The following is a 12,284-nucleotide window of genomic DNA, read 5'->3' on the forward strand; positions in this document are numbered from 1 at the left end:
AAACATCGCCGCGTTCCTCTCTCCATTTACTTTGAGCATTTACTTTGAGTATTTACTTTGAGCAATTCAATACTTGTCTTTACATTAGTAGAATTGCTATGCTAAAGTAAGTTTGGAACATAGGTTGCAAATCTATTGTGCGTTAATTTGATAGAAACACTTTTCTAGGCACAAGGGGTTAATTGGGCTATCCGTAGGATTTGATTATTGCAAGTAAATTTAGAATTAGCCCAATTCACCCCCCCCTCTTGGGCATCTTGATCCTTTCACTTTCAATTAATAAAGAACAAGAGACGACATTTTTAGTGCTTCCATTGAGCCAAATACAGATACCGGAAAGATCAAGATTGATACTCGCTTTACTGCCTATAATCTCACGAACCTTTATACATCCCTGTCAGACCCTGATGATTGCTTGCTAACAGTTGCTATAGCTTTTGCCCTATAACCCCTAAAGTCAGCTCTCTCTAAACCTATCATCTGCTAGATTGACCTTGCCAACTAAAAGAGGGATTCCCAGTGCCTTCCATTGAAGAAGAATACTACTTTAGACTCTCATCCTAGCCAGAGATAAACTACCTCTCACCCATTCCCACCTTGGAATGTAAACAAAGAGTCCTATCTTGGGGAGAATCCTTCCTCATTGCCCTTGGAAATAAAAGAGCTTTAAAACTGGATTGGAAAAGTATCTTTACTGGGAATGGCCTTCCCCTGACTCGTACTATCCACTATAAGGACCATGCCTTTTGTTACTATATCCTTCCTTCAAGACTTTTACTACACTATGAGTATCATCTTTATGCATAGACAACTACATCCTTGGGCAAAAGGTAGACTCAAAGAGCAACTCACTAACACAACCTCGACGATTCAATAGCCATGGTCGGACATTTACTTTTTACACTCACTTATCTACATATTGGCAAGTAGCAAGTAATATATATGCTATGCTTAGTACTCGAAAACGAGCTTAGCTTCAAAATGGAATAGGTGTAAACGCCCAGGAAAAGATCTCTAGTTAACAAAACCAATCCTAGACCTAGTAGACAAGGCGGGTAAGAAGCATACTACGCACCCTTGATCCTTTCCCCTCGCTCTGAACCTGTGTCTGCCCTTTACCCTGCAGCCTAGAGGGGAACTTAGACTGGCACTTTAGATGGCCGGGCACTCCTTATTTTCACTCCAAAAAGCTAGACAAGTAGTTGATCTCGGATAGCCTAACAAGTTTTTTTTGCCCTCGAAAAGGGAGCTACTATCCCTGCTGGATTTCCAGAAAACGGAATGTACCTAGGAAACCCTATTGATCAAATCTGAGACTGAACCTAGTGATCTTTCTCCTGCTGGCAAGTATCGATACCTGTCTCCTAAGGAATTGATCTTATCTTTCATATACCATGATAAAACCCCGAAGGACTGCAATTGGAAGGAATTAGCACTCACCATAAGCAACCGTAGAGAAGGAAAATGACCGGTCTTAGACTGAGGAAAGAAAGAGGTAAAGATACTAGCTTTTCAGAATTACTGATTCTGGCTTGCCCAAGAGGTCAGATACTAATAAAGGTTATGGATAGTGAATAACTACTTAGGAATAGGCAAATACTCCGGATAGATAGGCAAGAACTATTCCTTATCCATAGTCAAATACAGCTTACGTATAGTTTACTACATCTCTAAAAGAGAACAAAGATAACTGCTTAGGCTGACGTTATCAACTACTTAAACTCTATTACAGTAAAAATAGAAGAAGTAACTACTTATGATTATGACATACCTCTTTCAGTAGCCTCTACTACTTCTGATATTAGACTTTACTTAAGGAGGCAAAAGAGATTTAGAAAACTAAAAGATAGTTATTGATAATATAATACTCTAGAAAGGAAATATGCGTAGAGAAAAGGGTTTTTCTTTCGCGGCGCTTTGTTTTTAACGAGAGGGAGACAGGATTGTGCGAGTGCTGGACGGGGCAGGTGGAGGTGGGCGGCAGTTTCTGGAGCGCTCGATGGGGCAGCGCAGGGGGCCGCAGGAACCCACGTGGCGTACATCTGTTTGAGGCCTGTACAAATCAATGGGGGCAGGAACGACGACTGTAGATGAACAGGGAACTGTGAGGTGGAGGCGGAGAGGACTGTGTAACTACAGTGGCGTTCACAGAAAACAAAGAGAAAAAAAGAGCTATTAAGAGAAAAAAGAGATATATATATATATATATATATATATATATATATATATATATATATATAAAATCTCTTGATCAAACCAGTGTATCGACATGGACGTGTAGATTTGCTTTGCTCCATCTACAACTTGTGTACACAATGGATCTGTTCGTTCGATCGTATTTGGTTTATAAGCTATGTTTTATTAGTCAATGAACGATATTTTTCTCTCACACCAAATCAGCTAACAGTACTTTCAGTCATTGGTTATAAACCAAACAAACCCAAACGAACAGGAATAAAACTTTGAACTATGACTTGCGCCTTTTTTATATAACTTATTGTATGGTTATTGGACTCCTCGTAGCTTGGAGATTTATTTAATAACCGTATAACGTGTTCTCATTCATCTTGAAATCAAACTTCATAACGTATATGGCCGCGCACTACTCAAACTCGGTGTGGCACAGGTTGCTTGGAGACACGTTCTCATTTATCTTGGAATCCAATTCCGTAAAATCCCTCGACACAGACTCCTCGAACTCGTAATGCATAGGACGTTTGGAAACTTGGCCAATACGTTTCAATTCGTTTTGGGATCGGACTCTCGACCGTGTCTGGACACAGCTGAGGAGAGAGTGGATGATCAAAAAAACAAGTGTTACTTTAATGTTACTATATACTATTATCTTTTTAGAAAAACAAAATATGGTTCGTACTTGAAAACGTATGCAGACACTTTCTTTCCGGACTAGAAAGTACAGAACAGATATATAAAATTTGAACCTTTCACGTGTACGGCTCCGTTCGCGTACTTTTAAACCTAGCTTTGATCCACTTCTTTTTTCATCTGAAACAGTGTTTTCCTCTCACAAATTTCTCTAGATCCATCTAGATTTCTCTAAATTCCTCCAGAATTCCTCCAAGCGAACGGAACCTACGTGTCTTCCACATTTTTATTTATTTATAACCCCACAAAACCCAATAGCTCCTGCAAGAGAAGCCGTATCCACGTCGCCTATTTTTTTTCATCCCTAGGGCCCTGCCGCAGGAATCTTCTAGAGCTGGCTTCTGATTCTACTGTGCAGGTTCACCTGGCTCCTCCCCGCTTCCTTCTGTCCTGACCGTAAACTGATGGCTTCTGTGCAGTAGTAATGGTCTGGCATATATATACCTGGCCCTCTAGCTTCTACCATCTCTTCTCCGCTTTCATCCGATTCCCTAGAGCCGCAGCCTGCCCTGTTCTAAAAAAACAAAAAACGCCTCCTGCCTCTGCTCACCTCGCTCTCCCTCTCGCCCTCGCTCTCTGACGCGGGCATGCGCGACGACGGCTGCTGCGAGCGATCCGTGGCGGCGGCGCCCACCCTCCTCCTCCTCCTCCCTCTCTCCCCTTCCTCTCCCTTTCTTCCCTTACCTCCTGAGGCGGCAGCGGGCGCGAGGTGGCGGCGTCACCCGCGGGCGGCGCGCCTGGGCGGGTGGAGCCTAACCCCCCCCCCCCACCCCTCCATCGTCTGCGTGGTCTGCTCAATGTCTCCTCGCGGGCGGTTGCTATTTTCGGTGCCTTTGTCGTAACAATATTGTTATATTAGTTGCACATTTCTATCCATTTGTTAGTCACCATACATCTATTGTCAATGATGTCTTTACTTCATACAATTTATCAGTTGGTCTATTACGGAGCACACCCCGTTGCCAAATGATGTATTTGAAGTTGGGCTTGCTAGCAAGGTAATTTATTACTTGGTGAACTGTAATATCAGGGTCAGTTTTTGCCTTAAATTTTTAGTCTATACCTATGCATTGGCTCCCTTCTTTGATTCCTATCCTATGGTTCTTACAATGAATATGACCTTTCTATCTGAAATATGATTTTGCTCTTACCTAATGTCAACTCTGTGATGATTGCTTATTATTTTTGGTGTATCCTTTGCTTTTGCATTTATTTTGTAGTGAATGAGCTGCTGCTGTCATGGTTGCATCATAAACCATGTTTTATGTCTGATTTGCAGTGATCGTGGTCTACCGTTACATAGTCTACATCTCTTTCTTTTTTCTTGGTAACTCAGGCAATGCTCAGGGGCTATGACGGTTCTTCCTTTACATCTACCTATTATGTTCATGGCTGAGGCAATGGTCATGAGTAGTGTTAGTTCTACTTTTTTCCATATCTTTTCAGCTTGTTAAGTGATAACTGAGGTGGATGGAACGGTACACGTTTCTCTACTTGACGTGGATGCCATCTCCTTAACGGAACCCCTACGGAAATGTACAGCTTGTCATTTCATTGCCTCTGATGCTTTCTCCTTTTTTTCTAACCTAATCATTGCCTTTATTGGTTTTGTTGTCATGCTTGCTTATGATCATTGCCTGTGAGGTCAAAACATATATAGCTGTCCAATCTGAGCCCCTCTTTGTATGCCTCTGATCATTGTTGGTGATCACTTTTTGGGTTCTCCCGTTTCTTCTTGTTCCAAGTACACTTTGCTTTCTGCTTACACATAAATTTCTCACACATGTCCGTACAGGATTGTGTTCGTTCTGACGAAAAAAATACGAGGTACCTATTCTAGCAGAATTTTTTTAGCTGTGCCCGTTGCGGATATGCATACCAGAAATTTGATTAGTATCCTAACAATTTGGTGACTATATTCAGTTTCTAGGGTTTGCTGCTTATTTCCTTCTTTCATTTATTTATTTTTTAACTGTTGTTCTTCTGTACCTAATGGTTGGCCTTTAGCTATTTCTATTTCCTTTGTTGTTCCTCTGCATTTGTTGTCGAAAAAAATATACAGAACCATCCTTTCCATCGTTGCTGTTTTTTTTTGCCTTGCATTTTTCTAGCTGGTTGTCATGTACACAAGCATCAACCTTCACTAATAGTGCCGGTGATTCTTGTGTTCGAAGTTGACCCAACACATATTGCTTTTAGGTATGTGCTCCTTTACATTATGGCGCCCCCTGATTTTTGTTCCCATGCTTAAATCAATATGTGGTACTTGCCGCTGTGCATTGTGCACTCTTTGGAGCAATAGGTGTTCATAGCCTGCAGTTTATTTAGATGTGTCTAGATTATTAGGCTCGTTAAACTATTCAAGCTTATTGAGCAATTTGAGGAAATATGAACTATGTGCAATATGCAGCTGATTTTGTTTCAGAATGTGTCGTCACCATATGTAGGATATCCATGTATCTGGTAGCTTTGGGGGTTATTGAGTGTGTGGTTTCATACTTTCATGTCTCATTTACCTGCTCCATTAATAGTAGTTCGTCATCATGCTTTGTAGCTGTTGGACTCTGCTTTATTTGATTTTGGGTTGCAGTATTCTTTTTGGTTAGCTCATGGACTACTATTCTCTACATTCAATCTAGGCTTTGAGGATGCTAACATTCCTTTGGTCCTTTGGAAGGTACTGAGCTCATACATGTGTAACAATCACGACCTGTTTCTTAATTTAACTCATATAGCTACTATGCAAATTTGTTGTTGACTATACCATTTCCATGTTTTCTAGCTGTTTTCTAGCAAATTGTAGGCCAATACTGAGTATCGATGATCATTTGGAGGATGACAAGCATCCGCTTCCCTTGACGGCTGCTGATGCAGTTGCAACCAATGGTGTTAACCCGTGTGAATTGGAGAGACACTTTTACTAATGGTACTAATCTGCACATGCCACAAGTTAAATCAATAGCTCTGAATGAGTGGCCTCGAGCTTCTCGCTTCTCATAAATTAGTATAATTTGAATCGTTGCTATCTCACTGTGCGGTGTATGAACTAAATTCAGTTTAGCTCCCTGTACTGTTAAACGGCATGGAGACGAAAGGTTTTCAACCTCTTCCACTTTGACCAAACCTTAGTTCAGATCTTACTACCTTAGTTTTACCTATGATCTTCATTGGTATAGTTCTTGGCAGGTGGTAGAGACCTGTAACATTCTGTGTACTAACTACTTGCATTCAAACTTTTACATCTGAGGTGATAAGGGCAGTCCCAATGAAAGAAACTGATAGTTTCTATAACATAGAATACCGCACCAAAAAAAGTACTGCTTTCCAACCCATAGTTTCTATGAGTAATAATTATTTTCTCTTTCTCTCTCCCAACTCTATCTTCTTCCTCCAATGGAAGTGCGGCACGAGCCCCCTAGAAACTGGTGGTTTCTCCCCAATGGCGATTTCATGGTTTCTTGGTGCATTGGGTCAAGAGAAGATCTGATTTCTTCATGAGGAAACCATTTCTAGGATTTTTGCTCTCTTTCTTCATTAATTACGTTGTCATGTCAGCGTTTTGCCTACGTGGCAAGTCATTTAATGATGATAGAAACCATCATCAATACACCATTGGGACTGCCCTAAATGAACTACCAAGAGAGATAAACACCTAATTTATATTTTAATAAACTGTAACCTTCAGAACGCTTAACATTGGATAGCTCTTACTTAAATAATATTAAATTGAACTCCACTACCTATTTGCAAAACTGGTTAGTTTACTACAGGTATTATTTGATTTAATTTGTTGTTTGTATTAGAATTCTGCATAAATACATGCAGGTGGAGATAACCATGGCAATATTGGTGGGGGGAGTCATTTTAGTAAAGTGGGGTGATTACACTAAAAGGATTGGAATTGACGGTACTCCTGAAGCAATTAAGGAAGTCATGGCATATCAATGTCATGTGCATTTCGGTTAAAACTACAGTAGTGAAATTGGAGCACACCCACAGCACACACATGTTTGGAGTTGCAGTGTTGAATCTAACCTTTTCATGCTCTATGTAATGTGGTTCTGGTGGCCATTAGATCTATTAGTCCTTCAGAGTTTCAGGGCATGTGATGGTTTCAGGCCATGTCATGGACCGAATACCATTTATATTCCGATTTTCTTTAATTTGTGCTTTGTCGCATAAATTTGATACCTCTGTAGTTTCGCATATTTATAGATGGATGGAGGCATGGCACGAGAGAAGGTAGCCTTGAAGCACAGTAAGAGCATCCGTCCATCTAGCAAAAAATAGAAGCAGCAAGACTCAAGTGGAACATGAGGGATGATAATTCAGAATTCTTAGCCTGATGAAATAAATTCATGGCTTGTCTCGGGGGCCTTCGATGAGTGCATTGCCGCTGCCTGAGGACATAAGAGGTCAGCTCATGGAACCACCATAGTAAAAATTTCATATTCTAATTTCCATGTTTGATTTTGTGAGTCATTAATCCTTCGCACTACAAATTTACATGTGTGTGCAGATGGGAGACCCTTTCTATCGTACGATTTTCAGCCAACAACACTGTTAGATTACTCGACCTTGCTTGCATACTCTTCCTGTTGAACGGCTCCTGTGGTATTTGACTGGTCTAACCTGCTGAATTTTGTGCCAAGATATTTCATACATTCTACTGCTGTTTCATATGTTTGCCTCTCAGTTTCACATAAATTGGATTAAAGCTGTATAAAACCTCAACAACTAAACAATAAATTAGACTTTTAAATTTATAGGTTTTACATACCAAAATTTCAAAGGTTTCCTTTCCAAGCTATGTGAGCTGCTACCTTCCCACCTCGACATGTATAATATCTGTATAATTATGGTTGAACCCGCTACTATATTAGTCCATATTATGCATGCCATGCAATGTCGTGTGTACATTCCTGTGTCTTCGAATTTGTGCCTGTATTTGCGCGCGATGGCGCGCGCGCCCTGCCACTAGTATCTTCTATGAGGCAACTAATTCTCACTATTCTCCAAGACACAATCCTCGACGAAGATAGCATGACACATATACTCCCTCCCACAAAACAATACAACTATAAAAATTATGCCAATCAAACTGGTTTAAGTTTTACCAAATTTCTAATGAATAGTATTAATATTTGTGTCTCCAATTAAATCTATTACAAAAATATATTCCATAATTACTCTAATTGTACTTATTTCATACCATGAATGTTAATATTTTTTATATAACTTAGCCAAAGTTCCAACGGTTTGACTTCTCGTAAAAAAGAGTATAACATTAACTTAGATTCCACAATCTATCTATCCAAAGCGACGCCGAAATGCAGGCGCAGAGCAGATATCCTTGATCCCCATGCATTTCACCAAAAAGTCATAGAGTTTACTCTTATTGCCATTTGCCATTGAAAATAACAATAATAATAGTGTAATCAAATACATATGTAAGTTACAGCGTGCCAGGCTACCAGCAATGCACGTAACTTCATCAACTCATGGATTATTTATTAGACATAGAAGATTTAATTATAACTCATGCCAGTAGCATTAAACACCATTTTTACTATAGCTCCGTTACAGACACAGCCGAAATCAACTACACTTTCTCGTATAAAACCCACCCATGGCTCAAGCTCCAACACCATTTTACGCCAAGCAACTCAAAACACCCTCACTGTTTTGGAGAAATAATAATGGCCAAGCTCGCCACCTTCATTGTTGTCCTCCTGATCGCCGTGGCCGTGGCGTCCATCCTGCCCGCGCACGGCGCTCGCACCGTGGAGCACGTGAACCTACCGGCGGCCGTCGCCTCTTCGCCCACGACAGAGATCACCTTCGAAGTCCCGGAAGAAGAGGTGGAGGCGGAGGGTCCTACCGCGTCAGGGCCTGATACGGTGGGCTACTATGATCATAAAACACCCATAACAGGACCGTTCAAGATCGCTTCTGTCATGTAGTTTTGACAACGACCATGCATACGGTTGTCCAGCATATATGAATTAGTGCTGTATTTGTTAAGTTGCGTCAACCATGTATATGGCGTTCAAATAATGTCGAGAACGTGATCATTCAACAGCAACAAAATGGGACTCGATACAAGAAAGATGAGCCAAAACATTGTCCAAAATAACTGAGGCTCTATTTGGATCCCACGATAAAATTTTAGCCCTGCACTTTTAGCTTTTTTTTTCATGGGGATCCAAGAGGGTTAAAAGTGAGTAAATGGCTAAAAACTGGGCTAAAATCTTTTGCTCCCAAAGAAGCACTAAACTGGGCTAAACTCCTTCGGGTCGGGCGTTGGACGCCCCATACCCCTTGCCGCTCGCATGCATGGTTGTGCATGGATAACTAAATGAGGGCAAATCAGTTATTATAGATTAGAGGACTAAAGTTTAGCCCATAGATCCAAACAGCCTAGCGGGACTAAAGTTTAGCCTCTAAACTCGGACCAGTGACCCAAACACTACCTGAAATTGTTCAGCAATTCTTGCAAGGACTTCACTTATGCCCAGAAAAAAATTACCTTGTTATTATATTGGTAAAGTTTAGGTCTTCATGCACGTAGTAATACATAGGAGTACAAAAGTTTCCAGATTCTGAATTCGCAAAAAAAAAAACAGATTCTGGTGCTGGTGCTGGACCTGGACCTAGCTAGGTCATGGTCATGGGCACGGGTACTCGGACGAAGGGAACAAGCAAGAGGTCGTGGAGCCGTCGAGCCGTGACCCCCATTTCCTCCGTCATGTCTATATCCGTGGCCGTCATCCCAGGCGGCAGCTCCCAGTCAAAATGGTAAAGCAGGCTAGCGAGTGCAAGCTCCATGGTCACAAGCCCAAACGCCATGCCCGGGCACATCCTTCGTCCAGCCCCAAACGGTATGTACTCGAAGTCCGTCCCCTTGAAGTCGACGCTGCTGCCTTCAAATCTTTCAGGCACAAACTCCTCAGGCTTGTCCCAGTAGTTGGGGTCCCTCGCGATCGCCCAGGCGTTCACGAACACGATCGTGCCCGCCGGCACGTCGAATCCTAGGACCTGGCATGACCTCCGGCACTCTCGTGGAAGCAGAAGTGGCAAGGGTGGGTGCAGCCGGAGGGCCTCCTTGATGACCAGGTGCATGTAGTGCAGATTGCTCAGGTCGTCCTCTGTTACTCTCTGCCGGCCGGCGACGGCGAGCGCTTGTCGGACCTCGTCTTGCGCCTTCTTCATCACTCTTGGGTTCCTCATGAGCTCCGCCATGATCCACTGCAGTGTCGTCGCACCCGTCTCGCTGCCTCCGGCGAACATGTCCTGCACGGCACATATATCATAGATAGCCAATTTCGTTAATAGATCGAAACACCATGGCAATGACATTTAATTTGAATTTTTTTGTGGATCTGGAAACTGCAGTGCTTACTCCGACCACGGACTTGATGTTGTCGGTGGTTAGCGGAAACTGCAGGTCACCTTCCCTCTGAATCCTCAGTAGCACGTCGAGCAGGTCCTCCTTGTCGTCGTCAGCTGCTCTGCTCTCCCCGTGCTCCCGGACCATGGCGTCCAAGAACGCGACCACTTCCTCCCGGTGCTGCTTCATCCGGCCGGGCATCCGGCTGACGAGCATGGCGAGGCGTGACGACGGGTACAGGTCCGGCAAGCTCAGGTTAGCGAACAGCTTGAGCCCGCGCTCCAGCATGGCCAGAAACGTGTCCCGGTCCTTGAACCTGCTCCCGATTATGGCGCGTACCGAGGAGTCGGCGGCGTACACGGCCAGCAGCTCGCTCAGGTTCACCACCGTAGCCGCCGACGCCACGGCGCGGAGGAGCCGCCCGGCCTCATCCTCGCGGACGGGCCGGAAGGACTGGACGCGCCTGGCGCTGAGCAGCTCGACGGTGCAGATCTTGCGGATCTGCCTCCACCTGTCGCCGTAGGGCGCGAAGATGATCCCCTCGGCGCCCTCGGGGATGACCAGCCGGACCATCCTCGTCACGGGGCGCGTCGCGAATTCGATGTCCCTCGCCTTCATCACCTCGCGCGCCGCGTCCGCGGAGGAGGCCACCACGACGGGGAGCCCGCCGAGGCGGAGAAGCAAGACCGGCCCGTGGCGCGCCGCCAGGTCACGCATGGCGTGGTGCGGGAGCGCGCCCGCGAGGTGGTGCAGGTGGCCGATCACCGGGAGCGCCCACGGCGACGGGGGCAGCCGCGTGCCACCGCCTCGACGGTACAAAGCTCCACGACTGAGCCACAGGAAGGAGACGACGGTCAGGAGGGGGAGGAGGAGGAGTGGAAGCGCCGCCATTTCCATGGCGGCTTGGTGCTCCAACTATGAGTGGCTGGAAGGAAGGAGCACCTCACTCAAGACTCAAGTAGTCAAGTTCAGCTTTGACTATTTTATCCCAAGAGACAAAAAGTGTTGCCCCACCTTGACCTTTGTAAGCTAGCAAATGAAAGCTGATTTCTTACTAGGACAGTTCTCTGATATTGACATTTTCTTCATTGCCTTTGAAAAAAAAATAAGCATGTGATTTTCTTTGTATTTTGGCTGGTCCCATTTGGACTGACTCCATATCTCTTCAAAGCAAGAAGTCCGGGCCTGTTTGGAACGGAGGATTTGAAAAAAAAAAGCAAATGAATGAATTTCATAGGAAAGTTTTCTCAACTTGGTGTTTTGAACAAAGGAAAACTGCATTTCTTTCCAAGGGAAGGCTAACCTAGCCTCACAAAACATAGGAAAAAACGAATTCAAGGAAACCTAATGCAAAAATTCCTACAATGTTTTCTTAAGTTCTGAAGCATGGAACCTTGCTTCTTGGGCACATCGCACATGTGATATTTTTGTTTTCCTGCAATTGAAACATCGCAAAGTTTTTATTCCTGTATTTTCAAATCCTATAATTTTCTATTTTTCACTCTACTCTATTTTTCCGAGAACTTTCCGCAGCCTGCCTGCCAGTGCCAGCTGCAGGCCAGCTTTGCCCGGAGCGGTGATGACGTGGCGCCTCGCCATTGGTGCGTGTGGCGTCACGGGCACCAACTTTCGCTCGGGAGACGTGGAGGAAACCGGTTGGCTCGGCTAACGTCGCACTTTTTTTTTGCAAAAAAGATTCCTCGCGGCCCGATCCGAGCAAAGCGGCGCGCGATAGAGGCCCCACGTTTCAGTCTCGAGAGCAAGGAGCGGCAGACCCTTTTCCCGTGCTCGCGCAGGCCCAAACGCCAACGGGCCTCGAAGCCCAGATCCCCGGGCGCACACGTGGCGTCACCAGGCTTCTCCTGCTGACGTCGCCGAACTCCTCCCGGCTCAAGCAAGGCATCTATCGCAAACACGAAGCTCCGCTGCCTCTACCCGGTTAATTAACCCGCACACCTCATCATCACAAGTTCACAACGAACTGACCCTATCCGCCACGTTAACGAAC

At 44.4% G+C, this 12,284-nt stretch overlaps 1 protein-coding gene across 1 annotated transcript; it reads right to left on the minus strand.

Moving 5' to 3' along the window:
• Positions 1–9,403: 9,403 nt before the first annotated feature.
• Positions 9,404–11,369, minus strand: LOC136527799 (desmethyl-deoxy-podophyllotoxin synthase-like). Its single transcript, XM_066520645.1, has 2 exons — positions 10,289–11,369; positions 9,404–10,179 (listed from the first exon to the last, which is right to left on the minus strand). The coding sequence occupies exons 1-2, from the start codon at positions 11,171–11,173 to the stop codon at positions 9,544–9,546; spliced, it is 1,521 nt and encodes a 506-aa protein (XP_066376742.1). The 5' UTR covers positions 11,174–11,369; the 3' UTR covers positions 9,404–9,543.
• Between the last annotated feature and the right edge of the window lie 915 nt (positions 11,370–12,284).

The sequence above is a fragment of the Miscanthus floridulus genome, chromosome 19 (genome assembly GCF_019320115.1).
Source record: "Miscanthus floridulus cultivar M001 chromosome 19, ASM1932011v1, whole genome shotgun sequence".
NCBI lineage: Eukaryota > Viridiplantae > Streptophyta > Magnoliopsida > Poales > Poaceae > Miscanthus > Miscanthus floridulus.

Coding starts and splice junctions, on each gene's coding strand:
- LOC136527799 (XM_066520645.1), bottom strand. CDS start 11,173: ATGGAAATGGCGGCGCTTCCACTCCTCCTCCTCCCCCTCCTGACCGTC. Junction 10,180..10,288: donor ACATCAAGTCCGTGGTCGGA/GTAAGCACTGCA, acceptor TGTGCCGTGCAG/GACATGTTCGCCGGAGGCAG.